Source organism: Abrus precatorius, unplaced genomic scaffold (assembly GCF_003935025.1).
Source record: "Abrus precatorius isolate BTA unplaced genomic scaffold, Abrus_2018 Scaffold3, whole genome shotgun sequence".
NCBI classification, from domain to species: domain Eukaryota; kingdom Viridiplantae; phylum Streptophyta; class Magnoliopsida; order Fabales; family Fabaceae; genus Abrus; species Abrus precatorius.
The window spans coordinates 33740443-33766509 of record NW_020874373.1 but is presented as its reverse complement, the minus strand read 5'-3'; the positions used below and the strand labels follow the sequence as shown (position 1 = coordinate 33766509).

At 34.1% G+C, this 26067-nt stretch overlaps 5 protein-coding genes across 17 annotated transcripts; 2 read left to right on the top strand and 3 right to left on the bottom strand.

Moving 5' to 3' along the window:
- Positions 1–926: 926 nt before the first annotated feature.
- Positions 927–21129, bottom strand: LOC113860658 (pectinesterase 31-like). Of its 2 annotated transcripts, XM_027493119.1 has the most exons (8): positions 21118–21129; positions 4874–4914; positions 4524–4772; positions 4223–4327; positions 3727–3804; positions 3164–3351; positions 1700–1873; positions 927–1409 (listed from the first exon to the last, which is right to left on the bottom strand). In XM_027493119.1, exons 3-8 carry the CDS (start codon positions 4764–4766, stop codon positions 1247–1249), a joined length of 951 nt encoding a protein of 316 aa, XP_027348920.1. In that variant the 5' UTR covers positions 4767–4772; positions 4874–4914; positions 21118–21129; the 3' UTR covers positions 927–1246. The 2 variants fall into 2 exon arrangements, with proteins under 2 accessions (XP_027348920.1, XP_027348919.1); XM_027493118.1 differs by lacking the exon at positions 21118–21129 and having other exon boundaries at positions 4874–4968.
- LOC113860654 (pentatricopeptide repeat-containing protein At2g26790, mitochondrial-like) lies at positions 5722–17857 on the top strand. 11 transcript variants are annotated; one of them, XM_027493115.1, is made up of 8 exons: positions 5743–6134; positions 6345–8303; positions 8405–8454; positions 8857–8930; positions 9028–10111; positions 10327–10541; positions 12258–12402; positions 17461–17857. In XM_027493115.1, exons 1-2 carry the CDS (start codon positions 5809–5811, stop codon positions 8245–8247), a joined length of 2229 nt encoding a protein of 742 aa, XP_027348916.1. In that variant the 5' UTR covers positions 5743–5808; the 3' UTR covers positions 8248–8303; positions 8405–8454; positions 8857–8930; positions 9028–10111; positions 10327–10541; positions 12258–12402; positions 17461–17857. The 11 variants fall into 11 exon arrangements, with proteins under 11 accessions (XP_027348917.1, XP_027348912.1, XP_027348909.1 ...); XM_027493112.1 differs by lacking the exon at positions 17461–17857 and adding an exon at positions 12999–14773 and having other exon boundaries at positions 5745–8303; positions 9028–9484; positions 9927–10111; positions 10390–10541; XM_027493116.1 differs by lacking the exons at positions 12258–12402; positions 17461–17857 and having other exon boundaries at positions 5722–6134; positions 9028–9484; positions 9927–10111; positions 10390–10658.
- LOC113860656 (pentatricopeptide repeat-containing protein At1g74630-like) lies at positions 11233–14665 on the bottom strand. 2 transcript variants are annotated; one of them, XM_027493117.1, is made up of 5 exons: positions 13041–14665; positions 12695–12897; positions 12456–12538; positions 12280–12385; positions 11233–11498 (listed from the first exon to the last, which is right to left on the bottom strand). In XM_027493117.1, the coding sequence occupies exon 1, from the start codon at positions 14580–14582 to the stop codon at positions 13116–13118; it is 1467 nt and encodes a 488-aa protein (XP_027348918.1). In that variant the 5' UTR covers positions 14583–14665; the 3' UTR covers positions 11233–11498; positions 12280–12385; positions 12456–12538; positions 12695–12897; positions 13041–13115. The 2 variants fall into 2 exon arrangements, 1 of the variants encoding a protein (XP_027348918.1); XR_003503998.1 differs by lacking the exon at positions 13041–14665 and having other exon boundaries at positions 12464–12838.
- Positions 15001–17659, bottom strand: LOC113860659 (transmembrane emp24 domain-containing protein p24delta9-like). The gene is made up of 4 exons (XM_027493120.1): positions 17453–17659; positions 16432–16644; positions 15794–15870; positions 15001–15145 (listed from the first exon to the last, which is right to left on the bottom strand). The coding sequence occupies exons 1-4, from the start codon at positions 17657–17659 to the stop codon at positions 15001–15003; spliced, it is 642 nt and encodes a 213-aa protein (XP_027348921.1).
- Positions 19049–24806, top strand: LOC113862539 (phosphate transporter PHO1 homolog 9-like). The gene is given in 14 exon segments (XM_027495621.1): positions 19049–19601; positions 19845–20169; positions 20264–20312; positions 20390–20461; positions 20501–20527; positions 20529–20679; positions 20966–21086; positions 21288–21543; positions 21689–21793; positions 21882–21926; positions 22170–22319; positions 22942–23220; positions 23619–23758; positions 24698–24806. Coding segments are annotated over 14 exon segments (2382 nt in total).
- Positions 24807–26067: the final 1261 nt, after the last annotated feature.

The following is a 26067-nucleotide window of genomic DNA, read 5'->3' as shown; positions in this document are numbered from 1 at the left end:
GTGTGCATGTGAGAGAGTTGAATCGTTGATTCATTGTCTCACTTACGGTTAGAAAATTTAAAAGACATTTTTTTTATTAATTATGATTAATAAGAAATGAAATATAAATAATAGAATATAATACATTAATACTACTAAATATGATAATTTTCAATCCAAATTTATAATATATAATTTATTATTCTGTGTAATATTCTACATTCTAAAAAATTAGATACAACAGTAATTAATTATTAAATATTAATGGTAAAAAAAGATCAAATAACAAACGTGGATTCATCAAGTACACGTGTCCTCAAGATCATACACGTCAGGCCTTTTCATTTTTGGTTGATAAATATCGCCAACATGTAAGGCTTTAGATTCTTTTGCTCGTTTCTTTTTTTCCCCTCTTCATTGAATGTATGGTATGTTTCTTTTTAGGTTGAATTCACGATCACAAGGTTTTTAATTTGTTTTTAGACATACTTCGTCATGTATGAAAATTTGATGTTTTTTTTACTAAGTTATTGCATTAAGTTTATGTGACTCTAGAATGCTATGCTATTCGGATCTTCTTTAGCAGCTTTCTATATTTCAAATATCCTAACCGTACCCTTGTATTCAATAGTCAAGATAAATCAGCTAACAAACTAGTAAATGATCAATGTAGTTCTCGGGTTGGTCAATCACAAATTGACCAATTTACTACTTTGAAAGGAAAACCGGCTCTAATTCGTTGAATCAAATGTTGTTCCCACCATGATGTATGTTGATAATCACCATATTACAATCATGTTAAGAGTAACCAAACTCACTCATGAGAGCATTGATGGGAAAAGGCAGGCTAAGTATAGCTACTATTTTGTTTTGGTCATGGCTATGTTTGCTAATTCTTACTTCAAAAAGAGACTGTCGAACTGTTGTGCATGAAACTTGTAATTTGGCTATGATGCTCTTTTTATTTTATTTATTACGTATATAAATATATATTTGATTCACTAATTCAACCAATGACCTAGCGACAATGAACTACCAGCCCAATCTAATAACATTAATCAATACACGTTACGAAGTGTGGATCTCAAAATTCTTCAATGGAGGAAATTTAACCTCTTGGGAAATCTCATACAGGAAAAACGCATCATCTAGCATTTCCCATTCATCAGAACATGGCACATTTCTTAATCGAACAGACAAGCCATTAAGCTTATAAACTGTGTGATTTACTGTTTGGAACATTCTCATCAAGTGTCTTCAGTAATTTCTAAGCAGAATATGGAATCCTCAGGGCCATCCTTTGAGCTAGCCAAGGTTTATCTGGTTCTGGATCAATGAAAGGATGAGTGAGGAACTGCTCTGCTTCTTCATCCAACAATTCTCTACACCATGTTACTCGTTTGGATGGACAACAACCAGGTCCAAAACACCTATAATTATGATAAAATTACTCCAAACTTCTTGAACTCAACAAACAGAAATTTTGCACTTAAGCCAAGTAAAAAGTGTTACAATTAAATACACACCCTCCAGCATATTATGTGAGTAGAACTCATTGAATTGTTGATTAAAATCAAACTTCTCAATTTTGAATCTTCTGGCAACATGAAGGAGTTTCACTATCTAATAACCTACATTTATAATGGTTGCAGTAATCTATAACTGTTTCATACCCCTGCAAAGCATAAAACAATGCAAAATGGAAACTGACACGACCTACCTGTATTCATAAAAGCAAGCACTCCTCTCATTCTCCATTTTCCCCCAGTTATCCCAGCCAACATGCCTTATACATTGATCCATATAAGTATATGCAAAGACCACCCTTCCAAAAGGTCCCCATGGTCGTCCAAGATATGCATATGAATTTCCTCCATTACCTGTTATAACACATCTGCAATGGCACCAGAGACCACTCGGGTAAAATACTTGTAAGGTACCAAATGGTCCCAAACATAAAGAAAGATTCCATGAAAAGGAAGGACTACAGCCAATAACTATGTCTTAGCATAACAAGATTACATTCGTAAACCAATTGAAAAAGAAATATAAGAATGGAACATTTATTCATATCATAATTCATAATAAGTAGAATGCAGTTACGTTGAATCAGCATTAAATTCTAAGAATTAATCTTAGTATTAGATTCTAAGGCTTGAGGAATGCTAGGAACCTGTTCTTTTCGACACCCGCTGTTATTTGGTAAATTTCATGTGAATCTCCCTAAAAAGAGAGTGGACTCATTTTTTGGTGTGATCCATATGAAGTTAGCATAATAACAGTGTGTTAAAAGAAAGTGACAAAAAATGTATTGCTAACATTTCTACTATAAAAGGACTTCTACAGTATTGGTAATTCAAAAAAGGACAATTCACATGTCAAATTAAAGTATTTCTTTTTTTTTTCTATAAAAGAAATGCAGAGAACTATTTGTAGAGAGGGTGGGGGTGGCAAAGTTTTGAACCTTATTCAATATCAAAAGTAGTTCTAAAGCAACTTACAACAAAAGTCTTATCTTGGTGATATTAGTTACATAGATCACACAACACCATTAGGCTTAGTAAAAAACCGTACTCTCACATATATTATTTACTATGAGATCTTTTTAATAGTTTGCTCCAAAGTTGAAAGCTAATTTAATATAAAATTTCAGAAGTTCTAAATCCTATGCCTAAAAGGACAAACCCAATTATCTTATTAAAAAATTAATGTTAAAATATTAGAATAATTATTGTTTTACTTTTTGGAGTATAAGTTATAACTGCACTATTACTTGACCTAAATATTAGTATAAATATGGGCATTAGGTTAATTGTTTATCCACCTCATAACATCATGATATTATCCAAACTCTTCTTTCACTCCTCTCTTTTCCTCAAGCATTCTCCTAAATTCAGAACCATTCAGTCATTGTAGACTTCTGACCCTAAAATAAGTTACAAATTTATTTCAAAAGCACCAAGAGAGAAGAATGTTGCCTTAGAATAACAAGTAGCAATTAGCAATCACTATATTTTTCCCCATAATATACAGAAGTTAAAACTCAATTCACATTGTTGAATAAAAAATTTGATTAAGAACTAACTCTTTCCTTGTTGGAGAGTTTAAGAACTTCTAAAGACTAAAAACACAGTAATAGGTGGTAGATGAGATTGTTGACACTGGAAAGTGGTCACTTACACACCTCAAGAATACATAACCAGTTGTTTCCTGTGATGATTTTCTGCTCTGTGCGGTTATGAAGCCTTCAGACTTGCAGTGGATATGACAATGCTCCAAAAGAGCGGTGCTATTGCCAAAGATAAAGTCCACACTACCTTCAATGTAGCAATCTTTCAAATATTGTTTACCATAATGTAAGTACAGTGTGTCCTGCACCACAATCATTGAAAAAAAAAATCCACTTGGTACCTTCCATTGAATATTGTCAAAGAAATAGTATTGGGGAAATGAACATCACACTAGCTAGTAGCTAGTCTGCCCCATCATGGCCCCAAGTTAATTTAAGAAACTGTTATTTTCAGGAGAACAGGGTAGAAAAATGACAATCATAATATACACTAAGATCACATCCAACAAGGGAATAACTTTAACCAATGCAATTTTAAAGATCATAAGCAAAGATGGATTCTTTTAGGGTCTTCAAATTTTTTTCAGCTATGCAACAAGCATATATCACCACACACACAAACAAGATCATGAAGCCCCAAACCTGTATACACTAATACAACAAGTCAGTGGAGCTACCTGCCACCCAAGGAATCTGCAATTGTAGAAGGCACATCGATCTGCTGTTACTCTAATTGCCACTGCTTGTCCCGAACCCTGGCAGGAAGAGAAGGAAAAGGAAGGATCACTTTATAAGGTCTTTCACAGTTTTTGCCTCAGTATATTTTGTCTCCATCAAACGCACGAAGATACTAACAGGGTTGTAGATGTACAAAGCAACAATACCAAATCATTAATGAATTTACAACCAGATATTCAACAAGCAGAAGAATAAATGTCAATGCATCTCTACCTTCAGCAAACGGCAGATTCATCGAGGAAAAACTTCAAATTACCAGTATTCGTTCTCTCAAATAAACACTAAGTAAGGTAAGAACAAGCCATCTACATGTCAACTACAGACAAGGGGGGGAGGAACTATCCAAATTGCATCATTTATTGAGCAAAGTGAATAAATTAACAAAGAAATTAGCACAAACAAGCAAACACTGAAATTTCACTACACAGGCATTACCTGAGGAGCAGAATTCTCGAAAGTAATATTCTCAGCAATGAAGTCCTCCCCTTCCACAATGGCAGTTCCACAACCAAACGTCCCAGTCCCTATCACCCTCGCAGGCTGCAACGAAAACCCATCACAAAAAAACACAATTTTCAGACATACCCATTAACTCAAACGAATAAATTATCAAAACAAATGAACAATTTTGACACATACCCATTAACCCAAACAACGAAAACATGATAAAAAAAAATTTTTTTATGACAAATACCCACTAACCGAAATGATGAAAAGATGAAGAGAAGGTGGGTACTTGGTGGTGATCGATTCCGGTGGCAGTGTTGTTCCAAGTAAGCACAATGTCCTCAGGCCGCATAGCAGCGAGGGTGATGAAATTCTTGGTCTTGGGAACGTACACCGGCTGCCGGTAGATTCCCGGTGAGACCCGAATCACCGTCCGGCGAGTGTTGCCGAACGGGACGACGTCGATTGCTTCCTGCACCGTTTGAAAATCTGCGGTTCCATCCTGTGACACCGTGAATATGCAAGCTGCCATTGTGTTCTGTACAGAGAAAGAGGTGAATTTTTTTGTCAAAGAAAGAAGAGAGAAACGGAAACGCAGCACAAAAAAAAAAAAAAAAAAAGGTAGTAACAGCGACTCACATCTCAGAAGCACATAAACCCGAATGATGATAGATTATGTGCTGTGAAGGTAGAGACACAGTTGCTGGCAGACAGACCCGTTTAGGCACTGCTGTAAGATTCATTACTGTTTCACTCCTGTAACGTAAAGAGGACAGAAAGTAGTCCAGGATCAAAATTGTTTTTTTTTTAATTATTTGTGTTAATTTTATTTTCTATTTTTTTAAAATCTGTTTTTAAGAGTGTGCCAAATAATAAAATACTAACATGTCCCCTAAATTCTAATGTGGAAAAATAGGAGCTAAAAGTGCAACTAAAATGTTAAAATGAGCTAATTAACTATTAAGACTAGTAATTAAGAAATTAAAATATGAGAAAATTTTATTATTATTTGATTAAAAAAATAAATATTATTTTATAAAATAAAAAATTATAATTTTTAAGAGTTATAATATGTAATTTATATAATTTCAAAAATTAACTTACAAGTACTCAAATTTAATACTTAATTATATTAATTTATTAGTACCAAAAATGTTAGTAATGTATTTCTTTAACATATTTTTTAAAAAAATTTACGATCAATTAATGGACAAACTTATGCTTTATTGTATACATCATTATTTATTAATTAAAATTAATATTTCATTAGAAAAGTATTTATTTTTAATATTATCACTTTTAAGTAAAAAATTAATTTTAATTATTAAACAACACTTAAGTAACTGTAAATAAATTTTGCTTTTGATTAATTTATTAAAAATTATTTAATTATGGAAAATGTGTTGAAAAATATGATCTAGCATTGGTGAAGGATGAAACTACAATTTTAATGTTTATAATCAGTCATAACGGCAAATAATAAAAATCCATTTGAAATGAGGATTTGAGGGAGAGTCATAGAATCAAATCGAAGGGTGTAGCCGCCACCGCATGTTGTTGTCTTCTTCCTTTCCATGTCCATGCGGCTTGTTCCTTTGAGCCTTCCCTTCAAATCCAAGCACAAAACCAAACACGGCTTAACCTTTGCAACCACTGCACTCGCCCACTCTGATTCCGATTCTCCCTCTCTCTCTCCCACCCATTTCACCAAACTTCAACAATCTTCATCTTTCACACACCTAACCACCTTCAACGTCCTTCAAACTCTTCACCACTTGCACAACCACCCTTCTCTTGCACTCTCCTTCTTCACCCAACTCCAACAGCGTGGCTTTCCTCACACCATCTCCACCTACGCTGCAATCATCAGAATCCTCTGTTTCTGGGGTTTGGATAGAAGGTTGGATTCTCTCTTCCTTCACCTTATTTCTCTCTCCAAACAACACCCTTCTTTTCAAGTTTATGACTTGTTTGAAGAACTCTTGGTGGGGCTTAATGGGAACAACCATCAAAGTCAACACTACTTGCTTAGAGCTTATGATAGTTTTGTTAAAACTTGTGTTAGTCTTAACATGTTTGATGAGGCTATTGATTTCTTGTTCCAAACTAGGAGGCGTGGGATTGTACCCCGTGTCTTTACATGTAACTTTCTCTTCAACCGTTTGGTTGAGCATGGTGAGGTGGATAAAGCATTGGCCATTTATGAGCAACTCAAGAGGTTTGGTTTGATTCCCAATGATTACACCTATGCCATTCTCATTAAGGCGCTTTGTAGGAAGGGTGATTTGGAACAGCCACTTTGTGTGTTTGAAGAAATGGAGAAAGTTGGAGTCACCCCTCATTCCTATTGCTATGTTGCTTATATTGAGGGGCTATGTAATAATCATAAGTCTCATTTGGGATATAAGGTGCTTCAAGCATTCAAAAAGGGGAATGCTCCTATTGAGGTTTATGCCTACGCGGCTGTTATTCGTGGGTTTTGTAATGAAATGAAATTAGATGAGGCACAGAGTGTATTCGATGATATGGAAAGGGATGGGGTGGTTCCTGATGTGTATGTTTATTCTGCATTGATCCATGGGTACTGTAAGACTCATAATCTGCATAAAGCTATGGCTTTGCACAATGACATGATTTCGAGGGGTATAAAAACAAATTGTGTGATTGTTAGCTACATCCTTCATTGTTTGGGTGAGATGGGCATGACTTTGGAAGTGGTAGATCAGTTTAAAGAATTGCAGGAATCGGGCATGTTTCTTGATGGGGTAGCGTACAATATTGTGTTTGATGCGCTATGTAAGATGGGTAAAGTGGATGATGCAATAGAAATGGTGGAAGACATGAAAGGTAGGCGTATCGTTTTAGATATTAAACACTACACGACCCTTATCAGTGGGTACTGCCTTCAGGGTAAACTCATTGATGCCTTCAGCGTGTTTAAAGAAATGAAGGAAGAGGGTTTTAAACCTGACATTGTCACGTATAATGTAATGGCTTCTGGGTTGGCTAGAAATGGTCATGCTTGTGAGGCATTTATGCTTTTGGATTGTATGGAGAATGAAGGTGTGCAGCCAAACACTACTACACACAAGAAGATCATTGAAGGTTTATGTTCAGGAGGAAAGGTTTTAGAAGCTGAGGCATATTTTAACTGTCTGGAAGGCAAGAATGTTGAAATCTATTCTGCCATGATGAATGGCTATTGTGAAGCAGACCTTATAGAAAAATCCTATGAACTTTTCCTTAAGCTGTCAAACCAAGGAGATATTGCAAAACAAAGTTCCTGTTTTAAGTTACTTAGCAAACTCTGTGTGGCAAATGAAACTAACAAAGTCATTGTGTTACTTGAGAAAATGTTGCTGTTGAATGTGGAACTTAGCAATATAATGTGTTCTAAAGTATTAGCTGCTTTGTGCCAGGCTGGGAATATGAAGAAAGCTCACTCTTTGTTTGAAATTTTCATTCAGAGAGGATTCACCCCTAATGTTGTAACTTACACAATTATGATAAATAGTTATTGTAGGATGAATTGTTTGAAAGAGGCTCATGACCTCTTCCAAGACATGCAGAGGAGAGGGATCAAACCTGATGTCATTACCTACACAGTTTTACTTGATCAGAACTTAAAAGCAAATTTAAGAAGACATTTCTCTCATTCACATGGAAAAGGGAAGACAACACCATTTGGTATTTCCACCATTTGGAGAGATATGAAGCAAATGGAAATAAGTCCGGATGTTGTTAGTTACACTGTGTTGATTGATAATCGCATGAAGACAAATAACTTCCAAGAAGCAATTAGTCTCTTTGATGAAATGATTGACAGAGGACTAGAACCAGATACCGTAACATACACTGCTATGGTTTCTGGCTTCTGTAACAGAGGGAACATTGAGAAAGCTGTTATGCTTCTTAATGAAATGTCTTCTAAGGGAATTCAACCAGGCTTGCATATCATCTCGGCTTTAAAACGTGGTATTGTGAAAGCTAGAAAAGTGCAATTTCAGAAGTAGTTAATCAGTTTAGACTGTTTGCACTTGGATTTATTCCAATTTCTTAATGCCTAAAGGTAAAGCAGAATCACACATGCTACTGACTTATTTGCTGAGACTTATGACTGAAACATAGTTATTTAATTATTGCATTGAAAGAATGTATTTCCTTCTACAGGTTAGAATGAGAAGAGCTTTGCGAATTGCAGATTGGTTAAATGTACATAGGTATGGTTCTGCATTATACTGAATTAAAATGATATGTAATTATGAAAGCATAAGTAGTGTAATTAAGCAGAATTCAAGAAAGTTCATCTTGAATTTTTCCAATAAAATGGAATGATTTGTCCTTAGATGTCTTCATTAATTTTGTCAGTTAAAGAATTTACTAAAAGAAGAAAAATATGGATAAAAAAGAGGGATGATAAGGCATTTCTTCTCCTACAAAACTAAATAAGGAAGCTTGCCATCAAACAGAAACAAAAGCTAACCCCAGACAAAATTTAATACAAATAGCCTTATTCAAATCTACTGCTGGGACTATATTCTATAGCTATGTTTAAACAAAAATAGTTAAAAGAAATGTCAAAATGCAGGGTAAAAGAACTGAATAGAATATTTTCCTTTCAGCAACCTCTGGCTTTTAGGAGCACAACTAGAGACTCAAAAGCCATTTGACAATTCTAGCTAGCAGGAAGCTCAATGTAAGAATTTTTTATCCCCTCTTCCTTTTATGAATCACGATAAAATATTGTAGTTATCTACAAGAGGAATAGATACTAAATTAATTTCTCTCTCCAGGTTGGGTACAATTTTCAGTGTGGCACGACTTTTTTTGAATGATTTTACACATGTTTGAAAATGGATCCCAGTGGTAATTTAATTTCAGTAGGTACACTGTCACTATCACTGCCTTGATGGTGGTATTAAATATTGGGCCTACTGGTCTTTTGGTTTCCTGATTGATGAAATATGCTGATAATATTGTAGAGGTATCTCATATGGCCCTTACACTATCTACATACTTCATGTACTTGTTCTAGATCTTGGCATTGAAATGCTTCTTTATGAATAATATGTTTTTAAGAGACGAAATAATTGTAATCTGACACTGAAACGAAGACTGAAGTATGATATGATATGATGCCTTCTTTTCTCCCCTAACAACCTTGTTTGCTTTCCTTATGTTTATTCTGTAACAATGATGATGCAGCTGAATACTATCATTTTTCTCTTAAACGTCAAGCCTACATTGCAGGTAAATTTCCAGTCTTGCATTTCCACTTTTGTATCCAATTGTTCCTTGGTCCTCCACATGGTTAGCTTTTAGGCCATATCAATTTTTTGCTGGGGAATTTGTATTTTGGACGCACATGTAGACATAGTTTTAACACGTTCTGTAGAATAAGGACAGATGTTTTGCCTTTGCCCTAGTTTAGAGTTTACTGATCTTTAAGTGTTGCAAAATGCTTGTTTTAGTTGTTCTTGTAAAAAGTTATTTTAGTTCAGGTGATTTTCAAATACCTTTTATCTGGATATATTGTATTTGATGCTCTTTCTCAATCCACTCTTCATAAGTAAATACCCTCATCTTTCTACTTTATTTTTGCCAGATTCATGTCCAAGTATCAATATGATTACTTTGCACAACCTTTCTGGCTACATCTGTATATTAATATCCTGTTTCTTTCCATTTGCAGCTTTTCTTGGACATCATTATTGTATGATATCTCTGCACACATTTCCCCTCCTCCCCTAGCAAATATACTTGTAGATACGCCATTGACTGTGAATCAGATAAGGGTGACTCTTTAAAGTTTCTGTCATTCCATTGATTGAAGAACACATTCGTGATGTTATATTGCTATCTGAATACAATTATTTGGTAAGCTAACATCTACTTTGACTGCATTTTATTTTTCTTTTCAAATTATATCAAAACAAGATATTGTCGTAGGCTGATACATAACGTGTGGTGTTTAATTAGTATTTGATAATTTTTTATTAAATTAGTAGTCTCGTGTGACTAACTGTGAATATGATCTTATATTGTATTCTCTGATTGAATTTTCTTATAAAATGATAAATATACTTGTGCAGGGTCTGTATGATAATTTATTCATGTCGCATGTCTAAGTCCAGTGCGTACAATTTTTATTGTAGTGAAAGAGAGAAGTGGAGATGAAACAATATACCCAAATATGAAGAACTTGATCATACTTCGGCTTTGTTTGACATGCTGACCCAACGTAAATCTATCCTGTTTGCCTAGCCTTGGCTGCATCGTGTGATATTGCGAATTGCCAAATTACTTGGTTAGGATCTGGTTTACTGAATCATATGGTTTTAATTGGCCTGATTATGTAGCATTTTACAATATTGTATGAATTTATTTATGAATAAAAAAGAAATCATTCGTTGATTCTGTTTGGTAAGTTGGTTTCCATTTCTTGCACTTGTAGAATTTCTTTACTAACTAGTAGTTAAAAACAAATCTCCGTATTTAATTTTGGTAATAGTGTGGAGTGTGTGACTCTGTCTGTATTTAATGTTGGTTTCCATTTCTTGCACTTGTAGATTTGGGTAATGCTATTTAGATTTAGAGGTTTTTTCACTTAGCAATTACTCGTTTGTAAATCACTTGATAACAAATTAAAATGAGTGACTAGCTTATATTTTCCATGCTCCTCCACACGACACACTATGTTTTTAGAAACAATTATTTAACATTGTAAGTTATCATCATTTTTCCAGCTGTTTCTTTGGTAGATGCCCAATATATTTTAATTGCTTATCATATAATAACAACTTAGTTAGAAATGAATACATCACTGCTTATTTTCATTTTAACTTTGTATGTACGCATGAGGTACACCTTTTTCAAAAACTAGAGCATTAACCTGTCGTATGTTAATGTGAAAGTATTCAATGTATCAATAATTAAAAGCTATTGTATAGTCACCGAAGAATTGTTATAATGAGTGATCACATTATGTCAGTCCTGCATTTCTCTTGCATCAACACCCAGAAGTACATTCAATTATTCACAAATAGATGGTTTATCTGCTACATATATGGACTAATACCTAAGGTAAATTATTCATTAAGTGACAAGTCTATGATCTTCCATGTCCTACTACATCATCAAAATTTGTCTTTGAAACCTTGTTCTGATTTCACCAAGGTCTTCATACTATTTCAACATCTACCTTTGCAACATTCATCTTTACTTTCAGCCTCTTCATTTGCCTCTCTAGTTCGGGTTTGAGCGCCTGAAAGTGTAACTGTGTCATATATGGTATTGCTTGAAAGTTAAGACCTACCAACATACTATAATTAAAACAAACCTTTTGTATTCGGTCTAGATCTGATTCACAATCCCTATCCACTTTGCCCGCATGAAATTAAAGGAACGTTCCAAAATATATCAAAAATTATTATGGTCATAGTTCATAAAATGTGCTTAATGAACAAAAGAACTCTTGAAACCAAGACATACTCAAATATAGTACGCGATGAATCTATAAAGATAACAGTAAAACACTATAATCAAGTCACGTAAATATTTCTGCAAAAGTATTTCCAGCAACCGACAAGCAAGGGAAAAGAAAAAAGTTACAGTATCATGTCCAGGTATAGTATTTCAAGAACAATGCTCACTCAAATGAATCATAGTTTCAGCAGCATGTATATAATCTAAAGATAATTCAAGCGATAAGTACATTCCCTCGATTTAGTCACCAATAAGATCAATACGATTAAAATGGATATTAGGGTTAGTATTGCAATTGTAAAATGACAATGATGTTTTAGGAATCTATTTGTACAAAAGGCCTATTGTGTATCTCAGTTGGCTATCCTGATGCATAATGAAAGTTCTCCTTTTAGTCTCCAATCTCATCTCTCTCATTCTTCTTAATTCCCGATTTATCTTCTAGTACCTATCAGTTCTTTTGAAAAAAGCTACCACAAAATTATTTAGAAGGTTAAGAACAAGGGCTCTATCATAATCAAATTGCTTTTGATGCTAGGGACAACGGAACCACCATATACCTGCTGGTTTGAATGTGCTTCATATCATGGAGTCTTGGACCTCAACTTCTCTTTATGATCATATGGATTGAAGGTAGTCACAAAGGAACAGATTAAGACGCGTTTCCTGCATTGCATTATCAGGTAAGTACCAGATCATAAATCCCTGTCTAGAAAACCTCTAAGTTGAAACAAACCTGATCACATGTGTGCCCCTAATGTGTGTCATAACAACAACAATCAAGCTTTATCCCACTGGCCTGGTGTGCCATAAGATTACCTAATGTGAATGATAGCATTTCTGTCATTTGGTCATAATAAGTAATAATTCCTCAACAATTACCAGCTCAATATTGTCATTTGACCGTCATGGTCATCCTGTTGCTCATAAAAGAATACATTCACACTGTAATGGCTGAAACTTTAAACCACATACTGTGTTATGGAGACGGGCACATTCCTTTAGAGTGAAATATCAGCATCTGCTTGACTAATTCATCATAGAACAAATCCAACAACTTTCATTTCCAGGAATAGTTTCACATTCACTGCTTCATGAGATATTTACAGAGATAGTACTGGTTCCAAAAAATCTTCAACAGTGCCATTGTCTTGACAAAAAAAAAATGGCAAGAGAATCTGAAATATGATCAAACGATTTGAATTTGAAGTTGAACAGTCAATGAAAACGGTTATTTAAGGTCATCTAACAATTATTTCAACTTTCAACCATTCTACAGCCAATATAGTGGCAAAGACCAGAGGGATGGAAGATTCCTTACAGACAACTCTACAGCCTGCACTGAGGGTATCACCATTGCCTTCCACAACGATTGCAGTGAATTCCAACCTAAACTTCATGCTTCTACCCAACTACAGCCGGGATTTTTTCTTGCTCCACTAGCTAACATGGCTTGCCTCATCTCATTGGCTTCTACAGTCCGACCTGCAGCAACATAGATATCCCGCAGGAGAATATAGTATCCCGCTTCATCTGGTTTCAACTCCAACAATTTCTTTATAACCTTTTCCCCCATGTCAACATCACCGTGAATCCTGCAAGCTCCAAGTAGTGCTCCCCAAACAACATCATTGCTTGGAATTGGAATATTTGTAAGCAGATCATAAGCCTCCTGTAATCGCCCTGAACGTCCCAACATATCTACCATGGCACCATAATGCTCAATCCTGGGTTCAATCCCATAGTCCCTTTCCATGCTCTCAAACAATCTAATTCCCTCATCCACCAACCCCTTATGCGCATATGCAACCAGAAGCGCTAGAATCGTCACCGAATCAGGCACAACCCCATAACGAATCATCCATTCAAACAACCCAAATGCATCATCAGCATTTCCATGGTTTGCACACACCGTCATCATCGTATTCCATGTGATCAAGCTCCTCCTCGTCATCCCATCAAACACACGCCATGCCTGCGCCAAGCATCCACACTTCCCATACATGTCAATGAGAGCATTGCAAAGCGCAACCATCCACCCAAACCCATTCTCGTCCACAAACCGGTGAACCATCCCACCCGTTTCCACGTCTCCCAAACTCGCACAAGCTGAGACCACACTCACCAAGGTAACTTCATCCGGCCACACCCCGGCACGCCTCATCTCTCCAAACAACTCCAGCGCCTCTCTGGGCTGCCTTGCACGTGAATACCCTGACAACATAGCAGTCCAGGAAACCACATCCCTTTGAGGCATTTCATCAAACACCCTGCGGGCAACGTCCAACTCACCAGCTTTTACGTGCGCAACAAGTAACCCCGACCAAGACACAACATCAACATCCAAACCCAGTAGCAAAAGATCCTCAAAAACCCTACGGGCCAAAAGGGTCACTCCCCAACAGGCATACAAATGTATCAACGCGTTCTGCACGTGTAAGTGGCGACAAAATCCGAACTTCAAAACGGCGCCGTGTATGTCACTATGGTGGGTCAAAGGGGTGGTCCTCGATCGCGACTTGAGCAAGAAGGTGAAGGAATAGTGATCTGGGGCAACGTCGTTTTGCCTCATGAGGTTAAAGAAGAGGGAAGACAGAGAAGGGGTGGCGGATTGGGAGTGAGCGCGAATGAGAGTGTTGTAGAAGAAGGTGGTTGGGTGGGGCATTTGATCGAACATGCGGTGGGCGTAGGGTAAGTCGCCTAAGGGGGACACGGCGGCGAAGCGGAAGAGCTTGCCGAGGACCACCGCGTGTTGGTGGAGGCACGCGCGCAATGCGTGAGCGTGGAGGAGCTTGAGGTCTCGCATGCAACTGCACTTCTCTGCCATGTTAACGAGTGTTGATGCCACAGTGGCGGTTCCCATTTTTGTTGCAACGCAATGCTACTCAGACAAGTCATAAGCTTATCATCAGAATGACCCAGAAAAAGATTGATCGGGAAAATAGTGAGTTTGAGTTTGTGTTCTGTTAAAAAGAAATTTTGATTGTAACATCGCAAGTTCAAACCTGGATCTGCTTCAGTATTACTCACATTTAAAATGACTACCTTGCCCTTCTTTTTCTGGTGCAACTTCCATTGATTTCAATCAGTTTGTTAGAACCTTAAGTGTTATAAATTGTAAAAATGCATGTAAAACTTATAATTGGCAGCATTTACTAATTATCATTATAAATTTACAAAAGGAAACATAGTATAAATAATGTATCTCTATACATTAGGAACAGCCAGATAAATGGAAAAAAACCAAGCTAACCAAATAAATAAAATCCGTTTGAAGAATCCTAGAGGAGCTTTTTCTTCTCAAAGAATATCTTCAAATGCCATAGTTGCAAACCAGCCACAGACAAGCAAACCAAAATAGAAAGGAAACTGAAGGTAAGTATCTGCATGCTAGTCTCTGTGTTAAGATCTTCCATCTCTTCCTCCCTATATCAGTCATATGAAGTAAATCAATGCCATAAAAAATTTAGCAAAAACTCTAACATCAGAATGAATAAAAATATTAGTCTCAAGTAGAGTGTATGACCGCGTGAAGTCAAAGCTTAAAAGTTTAAACGTAAAATAGGAGTCTGTGGTTACTTTCATGAACCATACAGAGTATAACATGTAAGCAAAGAAATTGATTCATAAAGGTTGAACACAGGAGAGAAGGATGTTGGTAGGATAAAAGAAGGAATTTTTCTGATGAACCAAAAGCTTATGGCATGTTAAAGGTGCCACACAATAATCAGCCATACACTTGGCAAACAAAAAAACTTGTGTCACATTTGCTAGAACCTTTTATCTTCTGTTTTGTTGATGAAGTCATAAGTATTTTTTTGTGTGTATATGTAAGTGTTGGGGGAGGGACATGACCATGGCTAAACAGAGAGAAATCCATCTCTGGAAAATACTACAATTTCCTCTAAGCCAGCAGGTTCTCTATATCTTGCATTTAGAAGAAACTTTGAATGAGCCTAGTAAAACACTGCTCCCATCAGATCACATGGAGAAACACTGGTTACTAAATCAAAGACAAAACATTGGTCATTAAACAAGCAGTAAATTAGTAGGTAGAAATCATGACATTTATACCTTTCACGAAGATAAAACATCTCATCATGAATGAGTGTAATTAAGTCATACAACTTCTTTAACTCCAATTCCATTACCTAAGATGTAAAGAAACAGCACAATAGAAAACACAATAACAAATGATTAGATAAATCAGAAACCCCTTTAGCTTACGAAGGTGAAAGCAATTGTTTCATTCATGTTTATTAAATTCGTTCACAAGAAATCTTTCAGGTGTTAGACAGGAAATATAACAATGAAAGATTGGAATAAGCAATCACACTAAAACGTGTTAACTGTTCATACTTGCATGCTTTGACATCTTACCTAAGAAAGTACTTGTTCATATGTAATGAATGGGCTAAGCTAAGGTAAAAATTTGGATCCACAACCATTGCATGACATTAAATCTGAGTAAAGGACTTGCACCCTTTCTCATACAGGTTCTGCTAGCTCCATGTTTTGCCTACCCCTATCCATGCAACATAAATTATTCTCAAAAGTTTCATTGACTTAGCCTTCTTCTACACACATATAAATGTATAACTTCATCACAGAAATAATTGGAAACAAAATTAAGATGTTAAAAGACCTAACTATGGAGAATTGTAACATCTGAATGCTAAGGGAAGGAACATTATTATACCACCAAAACTTACTTCAATCTGCCCTTTCTTAGCAAACTTAGACCAGTCCTTGGCAACAATTCCAGTTCTCCAAACAAAATCAACGGTGACAACTAATGCGGGATTGGGATCAGACGGCACTGAAAAACAAGCAGTGTAATCACCAGTCTCAGCTGCAGTAAATGCAAAGTTACCGGTATACACATGATCCTCATAGTGATAACTGTTCCCATAAGGTGATCGCACCTGACAACTAACCACATTATACAAAGCCAATATATGCCAAAATGTGTAAGCCATTTAAAATTCAAAAAGAAAAATCAAAGAGTAAAATCCAAATAATAAATAAAATGCAGAGCAATTGAGTAACCTTATTGCAAGTAGAAAACAAATAACCTAAGGACAGATGCGTCTAAATAGTAGTCATGTCAGATATATATTCATCTTAGACATTGCATGATTAACATTCAAATACACTTTGATGCATTTTCATAGTTTTTCTTTACTTTGATGCATTTTCATAGTTTTTCTTTACTTCTTTTTTATCCCAATACTGATTGGAATATAACAATAATTAAATAAATTTTAACATTTTATTGTGTCTGTAATGATTCATACTTATTTCAAATACTTGTTTTATACATTGTGTTATAGTCGACTTGTACCTTACGACTTTTAGAATTTGTGATATTTTTATGTTTATTGCATTGTATTTGTATCTTGTGTCATATCTAGCTTCAATTATTCTTGTTCTCGATACATATTCTACCTTAAAAGACTTTGGAAACAAAAAGAGCCACATTTGGGATTAATTCATGGAAAAAAACTTAAAATGCAATGATATTGGTATTGTTGGTACTGTTTTCTAATAACATCGTTGTACCTATTAAAAGTTTTTACACATTATTGAGATTAAAACTCTAATTTTGATTGAATTATACTTAACCTTAATTCATTCACAGTAATAAATGAACATAACATACAAGGAAGAATTTCCAAATTAGAAAATGAAAGGGTCCAATATGGTTTTGTGAATGATGATGAGCATATATACCCTGACAGTGATCTTGTGAGAATGAGGAATAGGGTTCCCTTGGTTGGGATTAACGACGCGGTACTCGCCGACGGTGATGACTTTGGACTTGATGTCCTCGGAGATGCACTTGGGGTGACCCGGTTTCAGTTCGAATTCCATTGAATTCACAAAGCAACACAACAATGCGTGGCCAATAACTAGATGAAGAACCATCCAATTGGACATTGCTATAATGGAATTCGAATCTTCTCAATTTGGATGAACAATGAAAAAAAGCTTCTTCTCTTTTTTGTTTGGAATGAAGAACGGTAATTAAAATTACGAGTATTATCATTTTAGTCTTGTTTTTTTAATGAACTCTCAACTAAATATGTAATTTACCCATTAAACTTTTTATTTAATTAATTGAAGAGGGTATTTCTTTGTTCGCATTTGGTTTAAAAAAAGTATGTAAGATGTACTTATTGATTTTAATGATCTATTCATGTTCACATTCTCAATTAATACGTTTGTATCAACAATTTTTAAATTTCTTTTTACGAAACAATAAAATTGTTGAAACTCCATTTTTTCAGTATCCTTGTTCCCTTCTGGCTATCTTTTATCTCAGTAATAAAATTCACGTTATTTTTTATTAATAAAAATGTCAACATTCAATGAAAAAAAAGTTATCAACATATAAGGCTTATATCATCAACATAAATATAAGGCTTATTATTTTGGACAAACATTTATCATACAAAATTTCCTCCACCAATTAGGAATTTGGAGATGTTAATGGATATATTTCATATAAATAACATCATTCCTTTTGTTTAAAAAATAAGAATAGTTATATAATTGAAGACACATGGGAATGTTCATAACTAGCACGTTCACAGTCTATTCACAGCTACATCAAACCCCTCTTTAAAGTGAACCCGGACTGTGTCGAGGATGGTTTTGGTCCCACTTCAACACAATTTGAGAAAATCATCAAAAGCTTGTGCCAACATTAAAACAGCCACAAACCTTTTCCTATGTCACAACTAGCATAGCATGCATAGGTACTTTTGCTCCAATCTAAGAAAATTGAATTTCATATAGAATTGTGTAAAAAAAAATTTAGAGGCCACATAATACATTTAACTGATCAACAAATTCTCACTTACCTTGACATTTGAAGACACACAGGAATATACATAAAAACCGTACAAACCGTGATTGTAGGCAATAACATGCACGTTAAGCTTTTGTTTACAAAGAAGCTTGGAAAGTAGTACAAGACAAACCTAACTCCTTCGAGACTTGAATGGAATAATTGAATTAGTTGGAAAAGTTGGATGATAAGGTAATCACGACATTGACAAAACAAACCAAGTAGGTAGGTGATACTATAAGACACACAAAAAGTACCTTCAATCTCTCCTATTACATTTTTCTTGTCAAGTTTCCTTTGTTGTTTATGTTCTCAAGTTACATACCACATTATAGTGAGACAATAAAGTTATGTTATTCTCCAACCTATCGTCATTGCAGCCCAGAAACGTACCTCTAAGCTTACTATAAAATTGAAATGTATACTTTTGTTGTTTTGGGCGGATTCAGCACAAGTTTCTCGTTGTAAGAAAAAAAATGAAGTTTGGGAAAGAATTTGCATCACAAATGGTGCCAGAATGGCAAGAAGCATACATGGATTACAACTTTCTCAAAGCTATTCTGAAAGGCATGTCAAAATTTAGGCAGTTAAATGAGTCAGCACAAATGGCATCAACCTCAAAAGGGTCTTTGAAGCGAAGGTTAACACTCTATAGAGCTTTCAGTGGTCTTACTTGTAGACAAAGAGGGTCTCCAAGGAAGAGTGAGGATGAAGTTATACTTGTTTATGCTGAGGAGGGTGAAGGTTCAGAAGGGTTGTACCAGACCATCTTCCTTAGGCCTTCTGAAGAAGGGACAGAACAAGATCTTGTGTTTTTCAAGAAACTTGATCATGAGTTTAACAATGTCAATAACTTCTACAAGAACATGGTGAAGAAAGTGGCTGAGGAGGCAGAGGAGTTGAGTAGGCAAATGAATGCTTTGATTGCTCTCAGAATAAAGGTGGATCAGGTGGGATTCAAAAATCTTGCTAGCAATAGGAGCTCAACTTCAACTTCCATGAAGCATCATATAAATGATGCCACCCCAAGTAAGCCAGACCATGTTCTTGTTTTTGTATCCGATTCTCCACTGTATTAGATAAATAAATATGATAACAAAGATTATGGATATTCTTTTGAATTATACAATGAGCATACAGTATAAGAATTATATGCAATTCATGATGTTGAATGCACCATATGGAATAAATATGAGAACTAAATCCTCCTACCTTTGGTGCCCGTTGATTTGGAGTTGTAAAATAACCCACTTGTCTATTATCATTTTGAAGGTCACTCACGTCTACAGCTGGATGTGATTCATGAAGTTGAGATGAGTAATAGTGGGCATTTAGAAGACAGAAGTAGAAATTTTGTAGAACCAACCACTTCTAAGACTTCAGTAAAGGGCTTTAAACCGGCTTCATTGGAGATCCTTGATCATGTGAAGATCAACATGACCACCCCAGAAACTCCTATATCAACCATAAAAAGTATTCTCTTGAATTCAAAATCTGACCTGTCATATAGCAAGAAAGAGCTCAGGAAAGCAGAGGAACAAATAAGTATAGCCTTAAAGGAATTCTATCATAAGCTTCGGCTTCTAAAAAGCTATAGGTTACATAGCTTCCTTCTTCCTTTTTTAACTTACAGAGAAGAGAGCTTGATTTTGTTTTTACAAGGCTAATCTTTATGCTTGATTGGTATGCAGCTTCTTAAACCTGTTGGCATTCTCAAAAATCATGAAGAAGTATGACAAGGTCTGATATATCATTTGAATGATAATTATTGCTTCTAATGTTTAGAGCTTAGTGCTATCTGACTGATAACGTTGCAGGTCAGTTCAAGGAATGCATCAAAGGATTACTTAAAGATGGTGGACAGTTCGTATGTTGGAAGCTCAGATGAGGTTTTATCTTAAAATCATATTCGTTCAATTAATCTAAAGTTTTCTTCCAAACCTAAAATGCTGTCTTGTTCCATGATGTACTACACAGGTTAATAGGCTCATAGAAAGGGTGGAGCATTCCTTCATTAAGCACTTCGCAAATGGGAATCACAGAAAAGGAATGAACACATTGAGACCAACTGCAAAGAGGGAGAGGCATAGAATTACATTCTTATTGGGTAAGAGCACCAAGAAGAGGTTGATTAATGGTAACAAATCCTAGGCTGCATTAGTGTCATGGTGAACATTGAACAATAATCAAGGTGAAGTGCAAACAGAAAGTAAAATGGATATGGAGTAATACCATATCTATTTAATTCTGTCTACGTAACAAGTTTTAATCCAGTAGCTCTCGTGTATAATGTAGGCCATCTTTGATTCGTTTTTGCTCATTGAAATTTCAATTCTTTCTCTGTCTCAGTACTATGCTTAGAAATAATAAGCCATTTTTATTTCACATGTCAGGGCTGTTTGCTGGCGGCTCAATTGCACTCATTGTGGCACTGATTGTACTGATGTACGCAAGAAATATTCTATATAGCGAGGGTCGAATTTTATATATGCAAAATATATTTCCTCTTTATAGGTAAGTTGAAGATGTTTGTTTGAATATTTACTATGCTATTAGTATTACATAATTGTGTGTATAGTTTCATGTATATCTAGTTATGCAACCCCAAATTTTGTTTTTCCATAATAATTTAAAATGTTAAGATGGTTTTCCACTACTTGGTATACCCCTTTTGGCAAAATGATGCTATGATTAACGAACCTCAACTTTTTGCAGTCTCTTTGGATACATTGTCTTGCATATGATCATGTACTCAGCAAATGTATACTTTTGGAAGCGTTATAAGATCAACTACCCCTTTATATTTGGCTTCAAGGAAGGAACAGAGTTAGGCTACAGAGAAGTCTTTCTTCTTAGCACTGGCCTTGCACTACTCTCATTGGCTACTGTCCTCTCAAACTTGGATATGGAAATGGACCAAACAACAAAAAGTTTCTCATTGACAGAATTAGCCCCTTTAGGCCTTGTCATTGTATGTTCTAAAAAAATATTTTTTTCAAACTTATTTTGACACTCAATGATATAATGATGCTATTGATGTTTGTATTTTTATTTTTATTTTTATTGTCTTTTCTATTGGACCATGAACATGTATGCTGATGGAATTTGTATTTCAGGTTCTGCTTCTTATAACATTTTGTCCTTTCAACATTATATATAAATCAAGCCGCTTCTTTCTTGTTCAATGTGCATTTCGTTGTGTTTGTGCTCCTCTTTACAAGGTAAAGGAAGAGAGAATTCCAAGCACACGCCTCTTATTCATGCTCAAAACTTTGCCAAGATATTAATATTGATTGTTAATGTTTTCAGGTCAATCTCCCAGATAATTTCTTGGCAGACCAGCTGACCAGCCAGGTTTAAAAGTGCATCTTATACTAAATCTTAATATTGATCACCACTTAGACTCATAATGTGTAATCTCATATTTGTTTGAGGCTGAATTTGCATAACTTAAGATTTCATCTATGCTTTAATGGAACAACCACTGGCTCTTTTTGTTCTGATTATTATATTTTTTTCATCTACTAATAGAATCTTAAGTGTCCAACTAGGTATATATTTTGTTTCAAGCCAATACAACTCTACTTTTGGGTTCAGGTGCAGGCCTTTAGAAGTTTGGAATTCTATGTTTGCCACTACTTCTGGGGAAACTACAAGACCAGATCAAACAAGTGCACTGAAAGTGACATTTATAATACATTATATCTAATTGTAGCTATTATTCCATTCTGGATCCGTTGTCTCCAGGTATGCACCTAATAGACTTATAAAATATCATTCATCTCGTTATCTTGAGAAAACTACAAGACGTTAACAACTAATAAAAACATTAACAATACATACACGAAATGTGATACAAAATTTTTCCGGGAAACGAATATAGTCACCCCCATTTTTAAAAAAAAATAAATTATGTAAAATACCTTTATTATTGATATAGACTCAGTTTAGGTGAGATAAGTTTTTCTAAAAAAAATATATAAAAAATAAATAATTTTTTCTCATAAATTAAAAATAACTTAACTTTTCAAGTTTTAGTGAAATTAAATTAAAATAATTTCTAAAATTTATGAAATATAAATTTATTTTAATTTATGAGAGAGGTTTCATTTATACTATTATCTAATTTTTTACTTTTTTAAAATTCTCATTAAGAAGTTTATTTAAATTGGGTCATAGTTAAAAAAAAAAAAAAAGAATATTTGACAAAAATTCACTTAAAATGGAGTGACAATAAATAGTTATATAGGTATATCAATGGAAACACTCACTTGATAAACATTTTATTCAGAGTTTCTTTTTGGTGTATAGAATTTGTCCAATTTTAATCATTGTCTAGTGAATCTTACATGATACTTATTATTTGAAGTGCCTTAGACGCTTACTTGAAGAAAGAAATATAATGCATGGGCTCAATGGGCTAAAATACATCTCAACATTATTTGCACTAGTCATGAGGACTACTAATGAGTTACATAGAGGAATGGTTTCGGAAATCGTAGCTGCAACTTCTTCAGGCGTTGCAACCATTGTTAATACGTATTGGGATATTGTCATAGACTGGGGTTTGATGAGAAGAAATTCAAGAAATCCATTGTTGAGAGATAAACTGTCTGTTCCACACAAAAGTGTATATTTTGGTGCTATGGTAAGTTATTACTTTCTAGTCTTTTCATAGGTAACAAATACTTAATTTATTAAGTTATTAAGACTCATAAAAAAATAGTTATATCTTTATTTAAATTTATTTTATTTCAGAAATATTTATAGTATTAAATGGTTAAACTAGTGTATTTTATATTAAATGAATGAATATATCTATTTTTATGAATAAAGTGTAAATGTTTTGTTAACATAAATTTTACAATAAAAAAATGTATAAATTTTTTTAACAATTAATACATTGAAAAACAGTAATTATTTCGTATATTTAGAACCAAAAATATATTAGTAGTTATTTTTATAATAAGACCCGAAGTAGTATAAATTGCATGTGTATTATGATTATGAACTGTTGTTCTGATTATTGCAAATATGACATTTTAGGTGTTGAATGTTATACTACGACTTGCTTGGATGCAATCTGTTTTAGACATTAGGGAAGCTCCTTTCCTGCATAGCACAGCTTTGACTGCTTTTGTAGCTTGCTTGGAGATCCTTCGCCGTGGCGTTTGGAATTTTTTCAGGTACTTTAATTTATCGTGCTTAATTCAAAAGCCTTTCTAGCAATGTAGCAGAATGTGTATGTGCATGGAAGTGCATGCTGGTTTTGGTCACTCTTTAAGAATGAATCCTGATGCACCATGATTAACCAAACATGGGATTTCTGCATGATATATGATATACCTTTTATGCCTAAGAAGCGGTTCAATTGGGTAATCCAAACTCAATGTTCTAAAATTGGAAAAATGCTAAATAGCCAGAACTGTTTTGACATAATAAGTTAGCATGCTTATTGACTCTTGGATGAAGGAACGGTTCCTATTAGTTTATCTTTTCCAACAACACTTCTGGTTGTGCAGAATTAATCTCTAAAATTTCTCTTTACTGTGAAATGATAGTGTTGTGAACTCTTTTGTTTAGGCAAGAGTTTTCTAACAGGATACTTGTCTTCTAGACAAGAATGCATTAATCACCCTTTTCTATAAAAAAGAAAATTGAATTGCTTGGTTACTTTTCTTTATAATCAAATATTTTAAAAGAGATGAAGCACAAATTTCATGCCATTGCTGGAAACTAAGGAACAATATAGATCACTTCTAGCATTTTTAATTTATGGTATGGTAGAAAGAAAATATTAGATGTGGGACGGAAAATTTATAACTAGATTTGACGTATACCCTTGTCTGCAAAAGTAGAGCTTCATAATGTTCAATAGCTGAAGTTGCTAATATTGTTTGCAATTATAGAGATTATATGCAGAGGCAAACAATATTAGATTTCTAATGTTCTTCAAGAATTTGCAGCTTGTAATTTGGCTATTTATTGTCCTATTTGTTAGTGTATATTATTATATGTGCAAGTTATGAGTATTTTTGCCATTCAGTGCATTATAAGCTCAGTATTTATTTAGTTATTACTACTTGTTTAATAAGATTGGATATTTTCATGTTAACATTGAACAGGTTGGAGAATGAGCACTTGAACAATATTGGCAACTATCGAGCATTCAAGTCAGTACCCCTGCCTTTTACTTATGAACATGAAGATGATGGAGAAAATAGGGCTATATAATTATATAAACATATCTGGGATAGAAGATGAGGGAGCTATATAAGTGTCAAGATTGAGTGTTTGTTTATCTTTGAAAACAGATACATATTAAAACTAATATGTTTAAGATAAATACAAGTGTGTTTGGATTTTGTGATTTCAAATATTGCATTCTAATTAAAGCCAAGTAGAAGTTTATTTTTACAACTACACTAAAAGAAATTGTATTCGACTAAAAATATTTATAGTATGGCTAAATTAATTCTGTGTTTAATTATTTGAAACAGTCGTTCACTGGCAAAGAAAAAAAAATCTAATTTAATTAGGCACATAATCTAGTTTTAATTTTGAAAAACTATATTGATTTTCAATGTAATGAAAGGGTTTAAAATACTATAGACTAAACATTTTAGTCTACTTTCATATATGAATGAAAAACGCATGAAATTTGAATATTGTAGTGAGATTGACAATTTTAATTTTTCTTGTTTTGTCCTAAAATGCAGTGTTATGTTAAGAAAAATTATATAATGAAAATTTCAGTTTCTTAAATAAGATAAACTTTATCTTTAAAATTAATATAAAAATATTTTATATTATCTCTTTATTTATTTCTACACTCATTCACTCTTTTTTTTAGTTGTCTATACATTCAAACAACACATCATTTTTACTCTATTTTTTCTATTTCTATCATTCTCACTTTTTTTCTCTATTTTAATCATCTTTACTACTCACCATAATGAAAAACACAGAAGCTCTTCCTTTTAGCATTTGTGGATTGTGGAACTAAGCTATGATTGAGGCTTCATTTTTGAAATATTTGTTTACTTGCCATTGAAGCCTTTTTACTGTTGAATTGCTCTGAATATGGAGAAACTGACAAAGATTGATATTATTAGAGGGTCCCATGTTGTCTGATTCTAAGACAGGCAGGGAGCAATTTCCCCTTACTCTGTCTTTTTTATGACAGAACAAGATTTGAGGGAACTTTCCAAATGCTTTTTATTTCAGTAAATAATTTCACAAAATATTTTTTATTTATTAAATTTTTTAAAAATATATTATAATTTTTAAACAAAATACATCTTTAATTTCTAGTTAACTTAAACATTCAGCTAAATTTTTGGTCTAAAACCTTTTCAATGCATGGTGATCAACCTTGTAAAAACATAAAAATTCTATCATGCTTATCTTCGAAGATTTTTTTTTGTTTAAAATTATATTTACAATAATAATTAAAGGAGTGAGCTTGAGAAGGTATTTTAGTTAACTAAGAGTT